We start from the raw sequence: 24,270 nt of genomic DNA on the forward strand, positions 1-24,270 counted from the left end.
ATTGGCACCATTAAAACTAACCAAACCAAATAAGTGTCTTTTTTCTATGGCATCAAAGTTAGGAAGTAAAAGTCACTCTGAATGATATCAACATGTTTCATATCTGTGGTGTAAGATTTAACTCAAATTCACCTCATCTAGTATTTTTTCCTCCCCTTCAACTCCTGCGCACCCCCCTGGGGACATTTAGCTTTCTCTTTGTCCTATGGAATGTCCATATCTGTTACAGACCGTATCCTGTAAATGCTGTCTGGAGCAATGAATTCAATTACCATGGAGCACATGAAGATGTACCCATAGTCTTGAAAAACCTTGGAATATAAAACATTTCATTGAAATTACAATTTCACATTTCTGTTTTCTCATTCGGGGCATTCTCTGAGGCTGTGTGTGAGGCCCCAAAAGGCTTAAAGTTAAATGCTTTAGTTCATCAGTGGTTAAGGTTAGAGTCAGAGCTATGATTTGGGTTATTGTCCGGCAATCAAAGAAGCAGAATATACACAGAGGAAGGTTTGCCTAGGAGGCTAAGCTCTACTAAATTACTTTGGATGTTGATTCATTGTCTTGACAACAGCAGACAGTAAATATGTTCTGTTCAGCTGTGAAAGAGTCAGGGGTCTTCATGTGGGCCAGATACAGCGAGATGTTTAGCAACAGAACAAGACAACCTCTGCTGCTGCATTGGAAACCTAGCTCGGATTTCTGGGAAAAGCTCTCATGTCCTGCCAGTCTAAACATGAGGGCCAGGACAGTGAGGCTGTGTGGGAGAGAAACAGCTGCTTTTCACATCTCTCCATGTCTTCCACACAGCGGGGCCATGTTTCACACCCCAGAGAGAGAGAGGGGCTGTTACGGTCTGTAATGTGTCACAGCTTGATAACAAGATCTAATTGTGTCGGATAGAGTTTGATTTATTGTGACAAATGGGGCTACAGCAAGACAGAGATAAACTACAGGATAATGACGATGGAGCTACTGCACATGCTTTCACTCTTTTCAAACGAGAATAAGAGGATATTTCTGGCAACAGAATTGAAGCTTCAGGCCTCTGGGTGGGTGTTCCTCATGGCAGGTGACCAACACCTGAGAGTCAGCGCTGCCAGGAGACACTGTCGGCTTCTGCGGTGAACTGCTGACCAGAAAATGCCTGTAAAACCTACAAATGCTGATACACAACATTCCTTTCAACTTTCACATCCACATAGTGCTGGTTATGTCCACTTTAAGACACAGTTAAAGACGTCTGCACCTTTACAACATTCAGCACTGGGACTGAACTGTGTATTTTATCATCCAGTCGGACAGGTGGAGGCCTGTTAGCCTAACCTGCTAGCATTATCACTGATTCCCACTAGACTCTGCATCTTCTTCAGCACAATCTCAGTCATATGGCTTGGTTTCTGTTATTCTGATGTATTTTGTGATATGTTTGGAACAAGAACTTATTTTTTACAACATGCTTATATCTGAGGGGTTCGGGGTCTGCCTGCACATAAACCCACATAAACAAAGTGTTGTGCTTGTCCTACATGGCCTTGGTGTGTTGCATCATCCCACAGTGTTATACATTATCAATCTGCTGGTACAAATACAAGTGTGACCTACTCTGGATGTTCGGGCTGTATGGATCCTCAATCCTGATGGCTGGATCCAACACTCTGTAGATGACCTAGGCCAGCACATACATATTATGCACACACATTAGATGTTTGAACTATCTGAGACTTGGAATAATGACAAAATAAGTAGCAGCGTGTGAAACATGAGCATGAATCAGGCTTAGCGGTCTGCATGGCTGAGCAGTATTCAATATGTGCACTAAAGAATTTGGTCGAGCTTTTTAAATGTGGTGGGGTTATTCAAAAGCTTGATTTTTGTCCTCTCTGTTTGCTTTCATATGCAGGACCTGTGAGTTAAATTGTCATTCAGATAAGATTCAATTGGAAACTGGCCAGATGACATGCTACTTGAGCGTTCAGTGTGTTCAAAAGGCCCTCTCAAAAGCCAGTGTTTTATTTGTCTGTTCTGGGTTACTCTAATAACATCAGGGGACTCCATCGAAAAGGGGATTCACTCCCTCTGTAAACATAACAAGACCATTCTAAAACGACAAAAACACAGGCGATTCTGCGCTAATGACAACACACTTATGAAAATAATATTCCATTTCTGCCAATATATTCCCTTAATCCTACACACCAGACCTTCAAGTCAAAGGCTTAAAGCAGTAGCTCAACAGTGCTTTCTTAACGAACGTTAGATGAGAAGTTTAGAACCTCTTTCATGCCTGAATGATAGAAATGAAGGATTATCTTAATTTAGCATCAAGACTGGAAAACGTGAAACTGCTAGCCTGGCTCTGAAAGCTTAAAAAAAAATTGCCAACCAATGCCTCTAATTTTGATTAATTAACAAATTATATCTTGTTTGTGTAATTCATACACTAACTGAAAAAACAACAAGTCAACAGATTTTGTTTGGACAGAGCTGGCCTTGTTGCTTCCGTCTGCTTCCTGCTCCTGCTCTGCTTCTTCGCTAATCCATAGACTTAGCTGACAGCAGTATGGCACAAGGAGTTGTTTTGATCTTTTCATTTCATTATGTGCATGAAAACAATAAGCATATCTCTCAAGATGGAAATTAGTTCTTGTGCTCAGTATTTGTGTGGCCACAGCCATCAGAAAACTGTGGAACAAACAATAAAAATTCCTTTATGTGCACTTAAATAAACAATCACTCACCTCTCCCTCTGTTGATGGTTCAATGTCAGAGTAGCGTGACTCACAGATGACATCATTAATGTTCCGCAAAGGACCCTGGGACACTCCGGGAAAGGTGGAGTCACAGTCGTGGGAAAAGTAGCGGTACACCTGCCAGGTACGACCAAGATCTGCTGACCGCTCAATCAGCATGGCCGCCGGACGGAAAGTCTGCAAGAGAGGAATGTCTGAGACAAGAATTCTGCAAGGTCTTTAAAAAAAAAAAAAAAATCAGCTACATGTTGATACAGGTCAACAAGCTGATCACAAGAACTCTCATCCTACCTTGAAGGTCATAATCAGGTGAGTGAAATGAAACTCTGCTTCCAGATCCAGCTGGATAAAGACATCCGACTTTCCTACGAGAGAGAGACACAGAGAGTTTACACAAAGCCAACATTTTACATTCTACATACAGTGAATAACTGTCAGTTATGCTGTGTCAATAATTCAAAAACTGCTTGCACTCATTTTCCATCTCTACCATCAGTTTCTGACAGATGGATGGCAGCGAATAATGGCTAGCTGCAGCGAGTGAATCAGCAACTATGGTTTTGGCTTGAGGAATGGCATCTTGACAGGAAAAGGCCTTCAGTCTTGGCAGGAGAAATGTAGAGAGCATGTCGGAAAAGCCCACACACTTCCTGAGCTGTAGAGCACCAAGTGTTCTGGAGGGCCACGTTACTCCGAGGACCACTTTCACTCTTGTTCTCTGGGTTTTTGTATTACACACAGAGCATAAAGCCAAGAGGACTGTCCCATTCCTGCACACTGAAAGAGCCGCACCACATGAATTTTGTATTTTACAACTTAACACTTTACATCTCAGTAACTTTTAAACTGCTGATTTGAAGACAAACCACAGCTTTTCCATACATGCAAAAGAAAAAAAGGGAGGAATCATTTAAATCCCTACTCAGTTACACGCAAAAACACATGTGTCTACGCATGTCCATGTATCCTGGGGAATCACCTTTTTAACATTTAACAACTTGCAGGTAACGACAGTGTGAGTGTGTGTGGCACACAGTATTTTAATGGGCCGTGTTAGTGAAGGCTCAGAGTTGGAGATCATTAGGAGGCAGAGGAGAAACACAGCAGATCGATTTCTATGCTATCGATACGGTCAACCTACCAATTAAAGCTGCACTAATCAATACCTTTACATAAGCAATGGCTCAAATAATTATGTGTAATGTGAAATGTGTTGCATGTAGTAATGAACCCAGAGAGAATAATCAGCTGACTCTGCTGCTTCACAGAGGCTTTTAGCATCTTTCAGCTCTTTGGTATGGTTGTACACTACTTAACCATATAATTCACTCTTACCTAACATCCACATAAACTTTAGACCATACAATATGTCACATGTGTGTGTGGTGTGCAGGTTATTGAGGAGTTCTGTCCCTCGGTTAAAAAAACAAACCCTGTTTACTGCTGCTCTGGGTAGGTGAATATATATCTGACCATGATGTTAACACTTTAGTATTAGCTATGCTGAAGGTATCTTTATGTCAAAATTTTAGAATTACAATTTACTAATATGAAGTTCTTCGGCTATCAGTCTACGGCTTACAGCTCTATCAAATCTTGGCTTTACAACTTGAAATGTGAGATATCGTGACTGTGAGCCCAGTGTTCAACTTACTAGAACATGCTCTGGACCAGGGTATCTCTGGCTTTCTAATGTTCTTTCTAAAACTAGTCCAACAAAAGGAAAACAAGCTGTGAGCGGTGAGCAGGAAGCTAATCCTAAGCATTTTCATCAGTGAGTCTCCAGTTAACACATGTAGCCACATATAGCCCTGTGCAGTCCATAACTCAGGCACAGCACATTTAAAGGGTTAACATTGAAACCAAATGTCTAGGTAAACTGGTCATGTTTGTAGCAAGCTCATTTCTGTAAATGGTGTAGCTAACCAGTGGATCAGACTCCCAAACTATAACAACTACTACTCACACACACTCACATAATCAACCATAAATCAACAGCTGAAAGGCACAGGAAGGAACACGATGGAAAAGAAAGAGCAGGGAGAGAGAGCAGGGAGAGAGAGAGGGAGAGAGCGAGAGAGAGAGAGAGAGAGAGAGAGAGGACAGTTCAAAGAGTAAATGAGTCTTGCTGATAGTTTATTGGATAAATCATACGTACTAAACTGTGATGTAATATAATGTAAAAGGCACACATAACGTACACATGCAGAATGCACCTGTTTAGCCCACGCGGCCTTTTAATGCCAGCGTGCATGCATGCCAATGGAACTGCCTTTCCAATTAATAAGTACACACAATCAAACCACTGTAACCCATATCACACAGGCGTACTGTGCCACCACCACCATGGAAATACCACAGAGATGTCATGGAAAAGCAGCAGCAACCAGGAGTAAAAATAGTCACTACGCTTCCTGTCCCCCTTCTTCTTCTTCTTCTTCTTCTTCTTCTTCTTCTTCTTCTTCTTCTTCTTCTTCTTCTTCTATTTCTCTCTGTTCTATTCTGGGTCTGGTGCTGCTGCACAGTGCTGTCATCAACAGCACTCTATTACAGCAACATGGCTCACAAACAGCTGAAATGAGCCTTGTGACCAATTGGCTTCTCTGCACAGGGCTTTACAGTCACTCATTGTCTCAAACACGTCCCTCTCCTTGTCCCTTACTACTGTCTCTCCTTCAGTCCTGCCGACTGCCTCGCTTTTTTCTTTCCATCAGAGCTTTTACTTTTCTCCTCTCTCTGTCATCTCCCTTCTCTCTCTCTCTCTGTTGAGACGCCAGAGCAGGACCTACTCTGTTATTAAGCCCATCTGTAGCTGGTCAGAGGATGTCGGCCACAGTGTGTGTGTGTGTGTGTATGTGTGTGTGTGTGTGTGTGTGTGTGTGTGTGTGTGTGAGTGTGTGAGTGTGTGAGAGTGTGTTTGTGAGCAACTTAATACTGCATTTAAAATTCTCTATAGCTACCAGTTGCTTACTGCTCGTGGTTTCAATAAACTTTTAGGAATCCTGTTCTTTTTCCAATTTTTACCCTTTTTCCAATTGAATTATTTCTGCTTCATATCCACTACCTCCTCTTTTTAAATGCCTCCATTTTCTCCCTTCTACATATCTATGTTCAAATCTATTGTTTCGGCTGTAATTAAAGCTTCTGTGCAAATTTGTAGCCCTGAAAATGAAAGGAGACCTCAGACTGAATTACACATTCTGCACATTGACTTCACATCTCAAATGCTGAGTACTGAGATGAAAGTATACAGGGACTGTATATGCACCTGTGATGTCTCTGTTTACTCTTTATATGTGTGTGTGTGTGTGTGTGTGTGTGTGTGTGTGTGAGTGTGTGTGTGTGTGTGCGTGTGTGTGTGTGTGTGTGTGTGTGTATCATTCATCCAAAAGAAGTGACACTTTCACTGCAACACACTCCATTTGCAGCAGAGCAATGCAGCAAAAGCAGATGCTGTCATATGAAATAAATGGCCTGAATACAACAGTGATGCTTCCTGCGTAGTTTTGAAAGGCATAAATGCAAACCTGACTGGATGGTCCAGACTGTTTTCCTCACATGAACCACACTTGCTACAGACAACCGTCATTTCCCACAATCCTTGTGTGCATTTCCCTGCTCCATTGCAACATGACATATAGGGAGACAGGTTAGCTAATAGGCTAGGACAAGTCAGAAGTCAGTAACTATTATTTCAGTCATTATTTTAATTGCTTTAATAACTGTTTACTTTAGCTATTTTAATAAACCGTGCTCTGATATTGTGTGTCAGTGCAGATCAAAAGTGACCACAAAGTCTGCTCACCATTCTCAGACTGCCACCAGGACTTCTTGCGGTGAGGTTTGAAGGTGGTGATAACGTTCTCTATCCGGTGATTGATGGTGTTGTACACTGGGTCATAAGGCCGTCTAGAGTCACAGTCGAAACACTTCTTCTCATCCTGCAGCGGGACAGGAAATGCTTACATGGTCAAAGGTGAAAGACTGCAGGGGTCAGTGAGAACCCAGAGCCAAAGATAGAATGGCAGGACAGAAAACTGGAAATATTTGCCTCGACCCCGGAATTTAAATCATCAGCAGCTAGCATCACCTGTGGACTGTTACGCTGATGATACACAGTTATACATCCCATTTACATGGCAGCTAACTTCCCACAATTTAATAGCAGTAAAGCTGATTTTTTTTAATCTTTTGTCCCCAACATCACAAACTACAGATAGAGTCAGTCAGGCAAACAGTTGGGGTAACCTCTCATAGCCACTTGCCCTTTGAGCAGCAAACCACAGATATCATCCAAGCTTGTTTTAATCAATTGAGAAACATCTCCAAGATATGACACAGGCTCAATTTTAATGACACAGAAAAAGTCATGCATGCTTTCATATCATCACACCTGGACTACAGAAACTCTCTTTTAAACTCCCACTGGGTCTCACAATTGTAGTTTACCAAGAATTCAGATTATTGACTAACTCTAGCAGGTCCTGTCACATCACCACACACACTGACCTGCAGATGACTGACAATGCAGTACGGCTCTTTTTTCCTCATCCCACACGTGGATGAGGCTTTCAGGTTCTTCTCTCGTCCAACCAGCAAGTCCCCGGTTGCTGGGTAACAGCTGCCATGGGCACAGCCGTGGCTGTGGTCAGGCTCCTGGCCAACGGCAGCAGCCAGGACTGGAAGGGAAACAGGAAATGAATTACAATGAACAGGAAATAGCAGTGCAGAGTGGCATCATTTCCTAATAGAGGACCCATTCACAAGCTTGTGCTGGCAAATTAAACCAGAACTCTTCTGTCTCTCCTAAAAAAAGAGACAACATCAAAAGCTCTTATCTGTTGCTCGGGAAGGAAGACTGGAAGGAAGTGAAACTGCAGGAAACTTGAGAGCTAAATTTGTGGTTTCATTTGACTTAATTTAGTTATGTTACAGTAACCTGAGCAGCGAATATGAATCAGTTCTTCTCTGTTCTTTGTCCCTTGAAGATATGATGTGGAATACAGTGAATAAAGAGGCTGAAACAAGGGGAACTTTATCACAGCAACAGAATATTTTTATACCCATGTTCTATATCTATGACTTATTTTGTTAAAACAAATACACATTGTTTATGGTTTTTGATCATTTTCACAGGACTTGTAAGCCTTCTCTGTGGAATGGAGAACAGTAGGTTCCCCACTAGTTCGAGCACACTGTAGAGCTTCAGATATGATCCAGACTAACATAATAGTTGGGAGGAAGGTTTTGTTAAGAGGCTGGAGGACTACAGGAGAATCATGTTTTCAGAGAGGTGCAGCATGGTGCAGCTTTTCTTTGCAATATGATACTTTACAGTCAAGCGTTTAAAGAAAAGAAATATGTGGCATGTGAGCCATTTTATTTTCACCTCCTAGAAATTTAAACCAGTATGTGGCACAGAAAACAATATGAATTTTATCGTTATGTGGTCATCGAAAGACAACTTTTGGTCCATTTTCATATTTCTCATGGTTTATAGCACTTGAGAGAAATTTTTTTACAGTCTTCAGTGTCAAAGTCTCACAAAGGTCATGGACTGCAGGGTATGAAAAGCTTATTAAGTTGGACACTGGCCCCAGCAAGTAGACAGCTACTGCTTGATCAAGAGCTGATTCAATGTTGAGACAACATCCAGTGGGAGGGGGATTATCTGAGCGCAACCCTACAGGTTAACAGGCTTCATAGTCTGCAGGGGTCCCAAAACAACTGATCAGACAAGAGGCCCCAGCTACAGGCTACATCTGGAAACTAACCAAGGCAGGTCGCTCAGAGGTCAACTAAGACCAGCACCAGAAGCAGAACATCAGGAAATGAGTGAATGATTGTTGGCTCATAGTTTAATCTACCAGATCAAACAGAAAAGCTTGTTTTAGATTGGAGCACATGCTGCACCATGGAGTGAGCAGATAGTGGGCCGTTCTGAGATACAGCACTGGAGCCTTGGTGTGGCTGAATAGCTGTGCTATGTGTGGGAGTTAAAATAAACCTTAGAAACTTTCATGACAACCAGCAGCAGCCGTCACACATTCCACTGGACATCTTGACGTGAATCTCTCCTCCTGCATGCCTCTGGGACCCGTAGTCAGTGTGTGTTGCTATGAGGAAGCTGGTATGAGGAGAGTGGGCACCCAGGGGTCCTGCTGTCAATCTACAGCCTGGCTACAACAGGTGTTTTCAATCCTCCCTCCACATGTATACAGTCTACATGGCAACATGTAACAGCTCCACAAAACACTCCTGCACAGTGCATCAAATTCAATAAGCTTTGGATATCAGGGTTTCTATTCATACTATTCATACTAAGGTGAATGCTTAGTATCGTCCTGCATCAGTCAGCTTTATATTAACGCGGTTGTAAATGTTCACACCTGGAAGCTACACAGCACAAAACACACAGTTTCACTGTAGCATCTGGGTCTTTGTTCTTCAAGGGCACTTGGACGCTTGGTACACTTTTCTTCATTTTTCAGTATTTGTGCCTTAATCCTGAGCAGGTGATGGCACATTTTGGAGACAGAAAAAGGTTTTTTTTACTTTTAGAGAAATTATATTGCACGAATAACATAATTGAGCCAACTTAAATCTTTTCTGTGGTCAGTAAATTGATTTGCAGAACCCTGTATCCTTGTTATGTGCCTTCTCAAGTTTGCTTGCTTGCTTAACATGTATTTTATTTGCTGCACCATAGGTACAGGTTTTTTATCAAGAGAGTTCAGGGCTAAAACGCTTCCAAATGACGTTGAATGTCTAATATATAGCTCCCAGTAAACTTTATCATATTGTCACTAACAATTAGCATCCGAAAGTTTTTAAAACTAGATTAGGACTGCAAATTAAAGTAGAGTGAATAAAGCAACATTTTCTGTGAAGCCATACCACTGCATCAGTGCTATTATTTCTTGAACTTGAAGGCTGGATGCTGGACAGCGCCCGGATGCTCTCTGCAGGTCTACACTCACTGATTAAGGTTAACACAGACAGTGAAATATCACAGCCTGACACTGCTATACAGCCACAGAGCAGATAGGGAGCCTGCTGGGAACAGTGCAGAGGAGGATTTCACATGGACACTCGCACACATACATACATAATCTTGACACTCACTCTAGAGGAAACCCATGTTTGCCTGGCATCTGGACAAGTCTCAGGTTGGTGCCAGCCAAGTGAGCAACAGGCAGATATGAGGTTAACGTGCTGAGGGTCACAAACACACACCTTAAAGTGAACCTGTCCAACTTCCGCACATAGACACACACGCACAGTTTTAATATTACTCATTTAGAATAATTTGGCATTTAATTGAGACTCAAACCCCACAAGTACATAAAGTCTTACACATGCTCCAACTTTCAAGCGAATGTAAGCATCGAGTGTGTGCTTGTTGACTACACAGTAGACACCAATTAGAGGATTTGTTGAAGCATAAGGTAAGGATCTCTGAGCTGCTTCACATGTGTCATTATCAGCACAGACAATGACTGACATAATGGTCTGTGATAAAATAGATCTGAGGTGGTTCCGTTATGTTTTATCTGGCTCTGAGAGAGGAAGAGAGTGTGACAAAACACAAACAGAGCAGGACAGATGGGTGACTTGACAGGTGAGAGAAAAACAAGAGAGGCGCAGCACTGAGTCTTTGTGCAGACAGTGGGAAGATCCATCCAGACACAACTTGATATCTATTCTGGAAACTATCTTGGCACACACTCAAAGGCCTGTGTGTGTGTGTGTGTGTGTGTGTGTGTGTGGAGGGAGGGTGGAGGAGTGAAGCAGACGTCTGATGTGTTGTATAATCACTAGGTGTCTTCTTGTCTTTTATCTCCTTGTGTTTCTGTCTGTGTTTGTTTGTGTACTTCACAGGCTTCACACCTCTGCTCACAACACGAGTGGAGCTGACATCACACGGCCTCATGAAAACATCATACGCTGAAGGAGAAGGTGGACAAATGAGGACATTTTCAACCACTTCACTTGAGTTTACACAAATTCATAATGCATGCAGTTTCACGTTTAAAGACACTATTCTTTGGTTGTTTTTATACTTATTAAAGTGTGCACTACAACTTCTTTAGCCCAACCATCGGATAGTAAATTATGTAAACTATGCACGTGATGATGCATTTCTTGTTCCTCACAGTGAGCCCGGGCAGGGCGATGTCAGAGCCTGCATGGTCGTATAGCTGACAGTGATCAGACTGCTGCTGCCTTGATGGGAACCAGGGAGGGAAGCAGAGTACAGAGGAGGGAGGGGGTGGGGGGTGACGTAGAGATAAATGGATGATATCTATCATAGACACTTGTATTCAAAGCATTTTACAGTGCAGTGTGTTCTTTTAGTGTAGAGGCTCTAACTGTGTAAATGCAACACTCATGAACTGCAGGAGCCGTAGACACAGGATGTGAAGTGAAAATGAAAAATGTCAGAGTGGGAAAAGACTCTTTCCTGCTGACATTTAGAAGATGGAAATCATTGTCATGTCTCTGGGTCACTGTACCTGGTGAGAGACAGTTCCAGCACATCACTCCCCATGTAAACCACATTTTGTCATTTTTACATTTCAGTTTGTGTACAGATTAAAACAAACAAACAAATATGTTCACTACTAAAGTGGTGGTAAGGAATTTTCAATTTCAGCAGGTGAGGCTAAGTGCTGGCACTGCAGCCTTAAAGGACAGGTGTGTAGGGTTTAGTGGTATCTAGTGGTGAGGATGCAGAGTGCAACCAGCTACGATGGCCGTGAAACTTGTGAAAAATGCAAAAGGGGTTCTAAAAAGCCAGTGTTTGGTTTGGCGGTGCAATACAGTGGACTCTGTGGAAGAGCACCTGCTCACTTTGAAGATATAAAGAGCTCATTCTAAGGTAATGAAACACAATGACTCTTATCTTCAGGTAACTATATATTAAAAAACGCATACTTATGAATATCATATTACATTTCTGCCATATTCTGTCAAAAGAGTCCCTAAATCTCACCCGCTGGTCCTATAGGATGGTGCTGAAACTAGTAGTTTAGTAAACAACTAGTAATTCGACAGAGCTTAGTTGAAATCTGATGCTCCAGCATCATTTTGGTCTGTTTTTTTAAGACCAGCGGTGGATCCATGTGAGTGAAAAGTGGGCAGGCGGTCGATCGGCTGAGGGGAAGTTTTAGGCATGACTTGCTCCTCATTCTGCCTCAAGTGAAAAGTTAATATTGTAGCTTTGAGGATGGAAGTGATACAGTGGTTGATTAGACTTCAGAGTTTCTTTCCTTCTTCTTTTTTCCCTTTCTTTCCTCTGCAGCCATAAATGGAGAGGCACAGAGGAATGCAAGCTGACAGCTGAGAGAAGAGAAGGGGGCTGTGGCGGTGCTGCTGGTGTGTGTGTGTGTGTGTGTGTGTGTGTGTGTGTGTGTGGTGGGGTCTCAGCTCACAAAGCACTGCTGTTCAACCAGCCATTATCCTATAACAGCAGGCTTTGCACTGTAGCCCTGCACCATATTGTGCACTATTCTGCTTGTTTAGCCACTTGTAGCCACACAGGACATTAAGGGTTTATTATTGAGCTGCTTTTAGTATCATTGAGGTGACAATCTTCATTTCACCCCACAAAGACTTCTTTTTCTTTAGATGTCATATGTTACTACAGCAGCAGTCATGATGTTTAGAACGTCAAGCATGTGACACAGTGTCCACTGTTGTTACCCTATTCTGAGCTAACAGTTAAAAAAGGCATGATATCCTGCTCATGCCAAAGGACAGTGAAATCTAACTCTAAGCCGACAAGCCTTCCACATGAGTCAACCTTTAACTGTGGCAGTGGTAGAGGATGTATGGTGCAGTCTGCAGAGCATCTGACTTCCATTCCCACAAACCAATTCCACCCCTGCCCCCTTCCTCCCAGGTGAGCTCTGCTTTTATTCCTGCCTTTCATCCCTACCTTTGATTTCCTCTCTGCCTTCGACCCCTCAGTAAACAGAAGGTACAGTGCACGAGCATGGCTCCCACCAAATTTTCTGAAAACTATCTCAGTTGCCAGCGTGTGACAAAATTCATGTGTCTGTCATTTCCTTAAATAGCTGTTGAAAGAAAAACTGGAATAGTCAATGAGGGAAACAGAGCAGGCCTGGTCAGTTTGTTCGTTTGTCACATCACAGGTGGAAATTCCTGCAGGGCAGACGGTGCAGACTAGATGATCTGAGTCCTCGCACTCAAGGCTTTTTAAACACATTGTTTTAATGACAAATATTAAAGCACAATTCTAACAACTAGTTGCTTCATCAAGTAACTTATCAGATATTTCTACAGTGAATGTGAACACTTATGATTGACAGTAATGTCAGTTTATATCAGATGGAAGCATTAAAAGTTAGTCAGGAGGAGCGTGTCCAACTATTGCTTTAACACTGATGTATGGATGTTATGTCGGGATACTAGACATCACTTTCTTCCACCATCATCAGGAGAACAGATGGGGGAGGATATTTTGGAGGAATGGTTGTAGGTTGGGTTAAAGGCAGGCGCGGCGTTAGGGGTGGGCCTGACAGGCCTGGGCCCACCCACTTGCACACCCTAAATGACTTGGAAAATGTTCTTAACTATCTCTACTCTATCTCATCTACTCATCTTCAATGATTAGAATCAGCATTTTAATAAAACCCTTAAAACAAAAACGTTTCCATTTGAAAAAAAAATACAACACTTACTTGGCTATTATCACGTGAGGTCTAGTCCAGTCACAGCGGGCCATCATTGGTCACGCAAGACATATTACGCTCCCGCACGCACGTCACAATCTGGCGGCTCTTTGGCAAAAAATGGTGACTGAGAAGGGCAGCGGGTTCTACATTGTAGACACAGGCTGCTACAGTTAAATGACTGCATCGCTATGGCACAACAGTTATCTATGTTTAAGTATGTTAAAAGAGTAAGAACTGAGTCGCCAGAGTCTTTGACGGCCTGCGCATCACCAAAACCATCATCACATGGATGTCATTCGCGCGAGAATGTGTTTCAATGTTAATTTGCCGTTTTTCTCGTGCTGTCCATGGCATACTTTACTATGAGTATCAAAAGAGAAAACAAGTAGTATATGTATCTGTGAGAATTCTAAATAGAAACTTCACCTGTAGCTAAAGGATATTTCGTGTGTTTTTAGTCAGTCTTTCGCCCTCTGTTTTATGTTGAATACAGTAACACATCATTTTCCAAGTATGTAGAAGCGGTGTATTTAGGAAATCATTGCTTTTTTTTTATATACCTGCAAATGCATTTCCCATCGAAACTAGAACTTGTAGAAAATGTAGACAATACGAGAGGTAGAGCTAAATACTCCTGCCTGACTTGACTGTCTTCAGATTACCTTCACAGACAGTTAAGGTCATGAATGAACAGCGCAGCACACTGCGCTCTCTCTCCTGTTAAAAGTCATTGTAGCTCACCCACAGTACTCTGATCGCTCTGTTTCTTCCTCTCCTTGCAATCAATTTAAAGAGTAATCCAGTCAGATCAAACAAAAATGAATTAACAGGCATTAAAATGTCTGTTTTTGTAATGAACTGATGTATTGATCCACTTGATAGTGAAAACACAGATAGCAAAATAAGCTGCGTGTGCCACTTGTAATAAATACAAACTGTCGTGGTGAAATAATAAGCTACGGCACTGAAAATGTTTTTTAAAAAGATTTTGAACGTGTCATGATCAGCTAGACATACTAGTCACTCTCCACAACATGATACCAGTCATTTTCATTTAAATGAGACGACCAGTTGGAAACAGTGTTAACTTTTGGAATTAAGAGGCCCACCCAAAGTAACTGTGGCCCACCCGAAATTGAAATCCTGGTGCAATGCCTGGTTCAAGGACTTGTTATCATTGACAAGGAGAGTTAAAGCTGTCCTGGAGGCCTGTGGTGGCTCAGTATTTCATTTACTTTATGTTGGCTATTCCTTTCATTTGTCACTTGTCTGTATCCATCTAGTCCCTCAGAGTAACTAACTGCTCCAGCTCTGTGTTGGGAGGGTGGCATGTGACATCAACTTGACACATTCCACTTGGACCGGCTGTCGAGACACAGTTTGCTGTCACATCTAGCTGCGTAAATAATGCAGGAAACCAAGACAAACAAACAAACAGATGGACAAGAAGGCAAACATGAACACATGCTCAGACTGGAGGAAGGTTAAGAGTTAAACACAATACGTTGCCAAGAATATTAAAATGACAGCATGGTCAGATCCAGTATCAGCCTGCTAATGACAGTGAGCAGACAAGAATAGCATCATTTTAAGACAGGCAATGAGCCGCATACCTGACCTGAGTGAGTGTGGGTCTGGAAGGCGGCACAGATACATTTAGCCCTCACCATCAGACAGCTACTTTCAAACCCGGGAAGAGAAAAGTCAACAGCCTTTTATCCTCAACTCCTCCTGGCTAATTAGTTTACATTCCCCCTCTCTGTGTCTCCATCATCTCTTTGCTCTGCACTTAGCTGATGGATGGTCAACTCCCACAGTCAAACACCCAGCTGTTCTCCTCCCTCCTCGCCTATTTATTATTCAGCTCCTGCTGCACCTCAGCGGCTCTGACTCCCCTCTCTGCCCTGCCGTTCACCTTCCTCACTTCTTTCATCCTCCCTTCCTTAATCAGTGTCGAGGGCCTTGCTTCTGAAAGTGATTGCTGACCTTAATGTCATTCATTATTTAAGAATAAACTGGAGGCACAAACATAAATTCAAACAGTATTATTTTAATTATTAATAAAGCCACATCAAGAGTTGACAATGGCCAGGCCTGGTCCACAACACAGTCTTTTTTTGGGAAATGACAAAGGTCAATGTAATTAGTCCAAGTATGCAGCAATCTGTTTTGATGCCGATGGTGGCTTAGCTATGAGCTCAAAATTTATACATTAATGCTGGATTTATGTAAAACATAATACTATAGATCAATACTTGGAAATTCTTGCAGAGTGTCCCACGATTCAGTCCTGGGCCCCTTAGTTTTTAGTCATGCATGCTGACATTAAGTTCTACCATCCTCAAACCAAGCATCTGTTTCCATTGGTATGCAGATGACACACAGCTCTACATCCGAAGGATCATGATATGAACCTTTTCAGAGCGCATGTCAATTATTCAGTTATGACAAAGTAGAAAACCTCATGGTTTTATGCTTCTGCCAAGCAGTCAAGTTGCATTTCAATCCATGACTACCAGACTATAATAAGAGGTATTAAGTGTATTTTGACATGTATGACTCCAGTGAATAATTTCCACTGAGAAACATGTTGTCTTCACTTACAGACTATTTTTCCAGAGTCCAGAGGACTGACAGAGAGCTTCATCACATGGTGCCACAAGAATCACCTGAAGCTCAATATCAACACAACCAATGAGGCTGTGCTGGACTAAAATGCTTCAGATATGGATGTTGCTGCAAGGAAATTCTAAAAAGTTGATGTTTCACACATCTTCAACCCAGTAGCACAGAAGATCTAAACAATCAGCACAGTTTTAAGGTGGATACCCAAGATTACAGTCACCAATTCAGTATCTGACCAAATGTGAAACATGGTCTCAATCTCCCCTTCTGTTTCTGGGTTATCATGTTGAATAATGGCCAGAAAAGTCCGAGTCCAAGTGAGCATTTGTGTCAAATTTGAAGAAATTCCCTCTTGAGAAATGGCATTCATGAGAATGGAATGACGGACGGAGGGACAGACAACCTGAAATCTCAAGCCACAGCTGTCCCTGGTGTAGAGGCAGGTTTTTGGTTACAAGGAAGAAGACAAAACAACAAGACTTTTACATTTAGCAAGAACACTGCTCAACACAAGTCACACCATTTCCCTCACTGGACAACTATTACACTCCTCTCGATTACTACCATGATTTATTCATTAAGAGCCTGATCAAACATCTCCAGCTGAAGTTCTAAACACTGCAACAAGGATTCCTCTTGTTGGATTTAAAGGTGCAGCTCATCAAAACGATCACTGAGTTCTATTCCATTCTCTCCAATGATCTGGCCTGCAGTAATGCTGCATTTAGTTTTTATATCCCAAGATTCTTGAAGGGCCTCCCTGTAGGTTTAAAAATGTGCACCTCACTTCCAACCTTTCATCTTTTATCAAGAAATCAATAATTTTATTCTACCTTACCCACAGTATTTTTGTTAATGAAATTTTCCTTCCCTTTCCTCTTAAATTCATATCAAAGAACATGATGGACCAGACCTGTTTAAAACACTTCTATAATCAAATAGGATTATAGGAAACAGGGCCTATTTGGAGCTACCTGTCATTTTCTCTGTATTTACACTGCATTCATTCCATATTTTGTCTTGGCCTGAAATGGTATTTGACTCTCCCTCAGCTGTTTCTGAGTTTGTCGCTGACCGCCGGCCTGGCTGTCCAACACAGAGGGTTTCAGTAAGCGAGGCCAGACGCTGGCCATTACACAGGCTGTTAGATTAACAAGGCATGTCACTGGGAAGCAGCTGGTCCCACTGGAGGAGACATCCACATTTCTGTGCCATCCCGCAGACGTCTGTGTCACTCCACGCTGGAGAGCAACAGGTGGACAGTGGAGAGTGGAGCCGGATACACAGAACAGTGTTTGTGAAGCACATTCGCTGCCCACTGCGCTTCTGCCCAGCCTTCACTCCCACATGTCTGCAGTTGCTGATCATTTACTAACATTTTAACAGAGACCAATGTGACACAATGTCCGTCTGACCTCCATATTCCTTTGGGAAAATGCAGGCTTATGAGCATACGGTTGTGAGCTTGTATTCTCAGATCATCTTTGAAAATTGTAAATCATTATTTTTCTTCTACAATAAAAAAAAATGCTGTTTTCAGTCCTTATCTATGCTCAAACCTGCAGATAGTGTAGCATAAAAACTGTCCCCAACACAAACAATGGAGCAATGGTATGCTTTGGAAAAATAAATAAAGTTCTCTGAAGGCAGCTACTGTCCTCAAAGTGCCTGCCGTGCTGCCTGAAGCTCAATAAATCCACCAGATGAGGCACACATGGCCGGCAGATGCGGGGTGCAGCCCGTCGGTCAACCAGTCAGTCAGCCACGGAGAGTGAGTGGCGGCGGGTTTGGTTCGTGATTACGGTATTGTGTGTTTGCTGGGTGCTCAGCAGCTGCTCAGGGAGGCATGGAGCTCTGAAGTGAGTGCAGATGTGTTCGCTGTAGGTGCTAATCAGAGCCTCTGACCAAGAAAATCTGGCTACACTTAGAGGGAAAGCTCCGAGAAAACTACAGCACACGTGGGAGTTGTCATTAGTTAAAACACGCATTTGGTGTGTTTGCATGTGTGTTTGTGACCTGTGTGTCTCCTGTCATTTCTAATCTGGCTAATGCCAACAATTACAAATACTTTTCTGCCCACTGGCCGCGTGCCTTTGTTTTCTCTGCCTGTGGACACATCTGGGTGCATTTGTGTTCTTCAGTATGAATGCTCATAAGTATACCTCTCGCCAGCAATGACCTTAATCATGTAATTATATTGTGTCTTACTGTTAAACGTTGAAATTGCTTTCCTGTGTGGCCAAAGGCAAAGTGCAGATACTCTGAGTACAACAGAGAATACACAGGAGAGTACTGCCTGTGTGTCTGCGCATGAAGTCATGTTTTAAACTGATATGAACTGATGATGACCCTGCATTTCCTCAGAGAGTGCAGCCGGCGGAAAGAGATCAGGAGGAAACAAATCTGTCAAATAATGCATGAAAGTTCCTCATGTTTCTCTCCAGGTATCAGCTTTGACGAGCTGACGGGAACGTGCCAGTATGTTTGCCAGTTTAAGCTCCAACACATTAAATCATGTATCCACCGTTTTCCTCCGCTTTTAGAAGATCATTTCTGTGAGATAGAAAAATCAATTAGTAAACTCTTGAACATCGCTGATGCTGTGTACTCCAGGTGAACGTCAAAGCATGAATGTAGGTTTGTGCTCAGTGCTGGGGAGCCTATTTAATGCTGACTGATGGATTACACAACTCAAGCAAGGTTCTAGAGTGTGCTACTTGGATTTTACCGTCATATTGCAATAAATGGGAAGCTCAGAATGGCAGCCAAAGTTAATGTAAATTTGACAATACAGCAGTAGTATGATTTGTAGTAAATGACGTAAAGCATGCATATTGGTCTTTTGACTGTACTCAATCACTTCTGTTTTTCTCATAATGTGGACATTGTGACTAATGGGCCATGCTAACTGTGCACTCTCCACCGCCATTGTAGAAACGTAACTGTGGTTTAGCAATGTCCAAGCTTCCCAAATAAACTTCACTTTCACATAGATCATTTCAAGTGTTTGTCTCTGAGAGTCACAGTCTGAGTCAGACAGAGTAATCCCTGCTGCTTCAGGTACATGTTACACTTTCTGGAGGATTCTCATGTCAATATGATTCACATGTAGATGAGCTGGAACACGAGACAGCTGGCCTAAATTTACAAGCCAAGGGGTGTTATCATACCTTTGTGTGTGTAATTTAAGGATGACAACAAAATCTGAATGAGAAATATCTCAAGAAAATAATTATTACATTAACTGCATCCTTCCTTCCTTTATCTTGATCTTCCTTCCTTCCTCTCTTCCTGCTTTCTCTCCTTCCTTCCTTCCTTATTCCTCCCTCCACCCTGACATGCTGCAGCATCGCTCTGTAATTGCTGCTTGTCTGCCATTAGATGATTAGAGGTGTGGAGGTGTCTGAGAGTGCTTTTTAACAAGCTGCATATGACATGAGCCGTTGTTAGAATGGTAAAATCAGTAAAACCAGCCTTTGAATCTGGAAGAAGCTGTTACTCATATATCCTGACTCACTGTGTGAATGATAATACGTCTATGGTGAGAGGCAACGAAGATAAAAGATGTCCCTCCTCTGCCCTCCGTTCTCTGAATGTGTCTGTGGACACTCAGCCTCAGCTCCGCTTTCAGGCAAAGTGAACACTAACACCTCATTCACATCATTTATGGAGCACTGAGCGAAGCTTCAGGGACCTCTAGGCCTAAAATAAATCAAAATCTATCAGAGAGAACACTTTTTACAAAACTGGGCTGAGTAACCAAAGTGATTCATCAGCAGCTGCCATTTGACATTTTGAATTGTCATTGAAGGAAAAGCACCGAGGCTACTGATAACATTAGCAATGCCTTCGTTCCATTCAGGTGTTCCAGTAAGACATGATGACTAATGTTTCCATCCAACTGCAGAAGAAATTTAAACACAATTTTAGAAAATCTGAAGAAAAAAAAAAAGAGCAAATGAAAGTGCTTTTTCATCCACTAGCACTCTGTAAAATATGAGGAGTTGGTTCATTGAAATAAGCTCATTCTCCAGTTGGATCTGAACACTGAACCTTTGCAGGAGAACATCACAACATGATGACTGAAACAGTTCATTCTCAAACGATAGAAAACCATGTGTAAAACATGACGGAGACACTGTCATTTCGGTCTGTGTTAAGCTGCAGTTTGGATCAATGCAGCCTCATTGTCACTCCATTTTTGTATGTTCTACTGCACTTTGCTGCATTTTGTTTATTCCTTTCCCATCTTAGCCCAGAGTACATTTCCAGGTTTCCACTGAGTTTTTATGTGCAAACTGAAACGTGAATAAAAAGTGTGAACAAACATGTACAATACCAGTCCCCCTGAAACTGGAGCTGCTAAACAGAATTCAGCCATCATTCAGTTTAATTTTTACACCTGTGCTTTTCCTGCTTTTACCTGTAAAAACGTGAAAAAAGTCTGTTGCTGTGATTGTTTTACATCGTGCTTCATCAGAGGATACAAAGATTATAGCTGTGTGCTGTCGCCTAATTTAGGCTGGGTGTCATCTGCACCCTTTGTCTTAACACTGGTTCACTAGTTACTGATAGTTACAGATCTGGACACCTTACTGACCATGACGGGTCAACATCCAGCCACACAAACAACAGACACAGCACTAAAGTGAAGATGCTCAAATGATCTCAGTGTGTGACGTCGAATCGTCCAGAAAGTGAGTGTTTCTTCTCAGGTGGGTCACCAGCATTCACCTCCACACTGTTAGCACATGGCAGCTCCTCTCAGGTTCACCACTGTGCCAACCACCTCATTGTTTTTAATGAGACCATCTCCATTTCCTATTCCTCCTCCCTGCCCCTTCATCCTCCCCCTCACATCCTCCTCCTCTATCTCCACCTCCTCTTTTCATCCAGAAAAGCCCCTGCCAACAGGACGGGGAAACCTAACTCACCGTCCTTTCATAGAAACAAACCTGTTCTCTCCCTCTCTCCCCCACCCCTTCCCCCTGTCTTTCTCTCCCTCTTTTCTCTTTGTCCTGATTCTTTCAACCCCCCCTCCCTAATTTTTCTGCCTCTCTCCCTCACTGTCTCTAGTGCTGGTGGTTAGTAGGCTTTACCGCACCATTGTTCTGGTATCCTCACATTTCCGGAGGCTGGCGCTTACAAAGGCTTCGGGAACACACTCTCTCACTCCCACTGCCTAATGCCAGCCCTCACCTGCCCACACACGCACACATCTGAGGAGAACGTCAGCGCTTCCACACAACGTCATTCCTCCACACACACAAACCTCTAAGAAAGGTGAATTACAGAGGATTTACGGACTCAATCCTTGTTCATGTGAAGTTTTCCTTGCTCGCTTTCTTCCCGACTCCTTCCATCCTCCCTTTTCCAAAGTAATGAGCTGCTCCCTCCCTCCACTGAGCTTAATCACATCGTTTCATGAAAAGTCATTTTCGAAATTACATTCAAAAGCAATTACTGATAAGAAAAGTTACATAATCACGGTACTTTGATAAAAAATGCTTTTAAAAAAAGTAGGGTGCTGTTTTCTGATAAGGTTTTTTTCTTGTCATAAAATTCGCTTTAGAAAATTTGCACACACACGCACACAGACACACGCACACACGACCAGCTTCCTTCAGGTCCTCCTTCCACCCCCACAGGCCAGAGAAGAAGAATAGAAATAGAAAGTGAAAAGAAAAAGAGAGGAGAGGAGGCACCGCTGGTCCTTTTGTCCCTCTGATCAGCCTGAGTCCTTTCATTCATTCTCTCTTTCTCTCAAACACACACACACACTTTCATGCACACACCAATTAACCCCGTCTCTGACCTGGGGGTTTTGGACACGACCCTTGACCTTGGAGCATGTGCTCAGCGGCGTCAGGAGTCTGAACGGACAGCTCCCTATTTCTATAAGGACAGCGTGTGGAGTTCACAGACACACACAGACACACTTGTTCACCTTTACGCTCTGGAACACATCCTCGCTTCACATTTCCTCCTGTGATTTTCCTCTAATACATTCTCAGCCTTTTACTTATTTCCCCTCCCGGCACTGCAATCACTCCACGCCACTCGGAGGTGCTACAGATGACCTTCCTCTCACTCAGTCTCTTTACTTCTCGGGGCCACTGTAAATACGTTTTTTTTTTTTTTGGAGATGGATGGGCTTCTGGGTTCAGTGCTGATGTACAAGACGAGGTTTGGAAAGAGATAAAAACAGATCCAGCAACAAGGACTTGTTCGTATAACCACCATTAAGCATCAATGTGGGGCATCGCTGAACCCAAAAACATAACACTCTTAGTCTGGAACTCATCAGATCCTGATTTATTATTTTTAAAATGGCTGAACTGGATGCTTGTATCTGTTTATCTCATCTATTTAATCAATCTATTCTTTTCAGTGCCCAACCCATCATCTTCTTCCTTTGAAGGATGAGTTCATATATTTTCAGGTCTGTCTTAAAACAATACTCATACGTTCCTTTGTACACTGGAACACTTCTCAGAGTACAGATTGATGTACTTCTGTTGTTCCTGCTGTTGTTATTAGCAGAAAAGCCATGCAGTGGAAGCGATGGAGAACAAAATCCTGGAGTTCAGTTCAAAGCTAATATGAGCCCTTGAGAACTTGACATTGACTCACACTTCTCTATAACATTAAACACTAAAGACTGAAGTTTGACAGTCAAAAACTCAGCTGACCTGCTTCAGCAGGACTGTGTGGCGGTGGTTTGATGCTGGATCCTGATGAGCGCATGTGACATCGGCGCCCTGCAGGCCAAAGCACTGACTGTGAACTGCAACCGTTCACTAACAAGTAAAGACGGAAAATACATCCTAAAGACTTTTAAAAATCTTGCATGTAAATAAAAAACTTCTCTAACTGGGAGAAAATGTTTTTTTTGTAGATCCCATCACTTGTTAAGAAACTGTTCTTAAGTGTATTTTCAGGGGCTTAAAGTGTGTCACATATTCTTATTGTGACTCTCCTGTGTCTTTCCCTGTGAAGGAAACATCTGCCGGGGTTGCTGTGTGTCCTGAAAGCTACCTCTGAGCTTCAGCAGCCGTCACAAAGAGCTGCAGTCAGATCAGCATGGATGTCTGAGGGGACACCCCGGGTGCTAACAGCAGGCACTAATAGACTTTAACAGGAGCAATCAGCCCATTGTCTTCAGCTCCAGTGAACAATGCATTTATGCACATAAATCTTCAGCTCACTGATAGTCCTGAGTACATCCACGCTGCTTTGGAGCGCTGCAGGTGTCAGACAGCATCAGAACTTTGCAGTGTCATTTTCGGGCTTTAAATGAGATTAAAACAACTGAACGAGTGAAAGGAAGCTTCATCAGACACGGTGTGTTTTTTGTTTACATCTGTTCATTTCACAGCCTTCCTATACCCCCCCCCCCCCACACACACACACACACACACACATAAGCATGCATAAACACATCCACACACATGCAGAAATGGACACACACGCATCCAGAAGGCTCTGGAGCAGTGCAGGAGGTGTAGGTGTGGAGTGGGTGTCTCTATTTGCGGATTCAGCTGGGCTGTTTTAGGAGGACCATAAACAGAGCGACACCACCCACAGAGAGAGGCCGACAGGCAGACAGAGAGAGACATGGACGACCCCGAGACCCGGAGGGCATCAGGGGCCCTAAAAAAGAAACATCAACCATCTTATCTCTGAGCAGGGAGATGCGGGGGCCGACACTTTTCTCCACGGTGTTAAACTGCTGCCTGCTGAATGCTGATGGAGAATGTGTTACTAAAAGTTTGCTCTGGGCTTTCATGTGACAAACAAAGAGACACATTTGATGTTTGTACTTCAGTGAATGTCTTTAAGAAATGTTCTTTAGCCTTGGCTTGGCCTCTCCAGTCTGCTCACTGTGACAGCGTTAAATACATGAAACTGAGTGCAGCTTTGAACAGGGAAAATGGTGATTTCTTATCCTGTGTTCAAATCCCTTTTGTCATGAGTAGAAGTGAACATTTCTGCCGCTGAGCTGAGTTAAAAAAAAAAAAAAAAAAACGTTTTTGTCACATGCAGATTCAGAGCACTGAGCCCATCACCAAGAAGAGAGCTCAGCAGACTTAACATGAATCCACAGCTCCGTATTTTCCAGAGACTAATCAAAGAAAGCCCAGTGACCTGGAGACAGGCTGCACTGCCGCTCACTGAACCGCTTCTGGGGA

General features: G+C 42.7%; 1 protein-coding gene across 1 annotated transcript in view; it reads right to left on the minus strand.

Annotated features, from left to right (window-relative positions):
- Positions 1-24,270, minus strand: part of lamb2 (laminin, beta 2 (laminin S)) — a 47,177-nt gene that overhangs the window by 22,324 nt on the left and 583 nt on the right. The window contains exons 3-7 of the mRNA XM_076741711.1: positions 7,263-7,432; positions 6,559-6,694; positions 3,045-3,118; positions 2,742-2,930; positions 1,606-1,669 (exon numbers count right to left, since the gene is read on the minus strand). Coding sequence (XP_076597826.1) covers positions 1,606-1,669; positions 2,742-2,930; positions 3,045-3,118; positions 6,559-6,694; positions 7,263-7,432 — 633 coding nt within the window. The remainder of the gene's footprint in view (positions 1-1,605; positions 1,670-2,741; positions 2,931-3,044; positions 3,119-6,558; positions 6,695-7,262; positions 7,433-24,270) is intronic.

This window comes from Chaetodon auriga, chromosome 10, assembly GCF_051107435.1.
Source record: "Chaetodon auriga isolate fChaAug3 chromosome 10, fChaAug3.hap1, whole genome shotgun sequence".
Lineage (NCBI taxonomy): Eukaryota > Metazoa > Chordata > Actinopteri > Chaetodontiformes > Chaetodontidae > Chaetodon > Chaetodon auriga.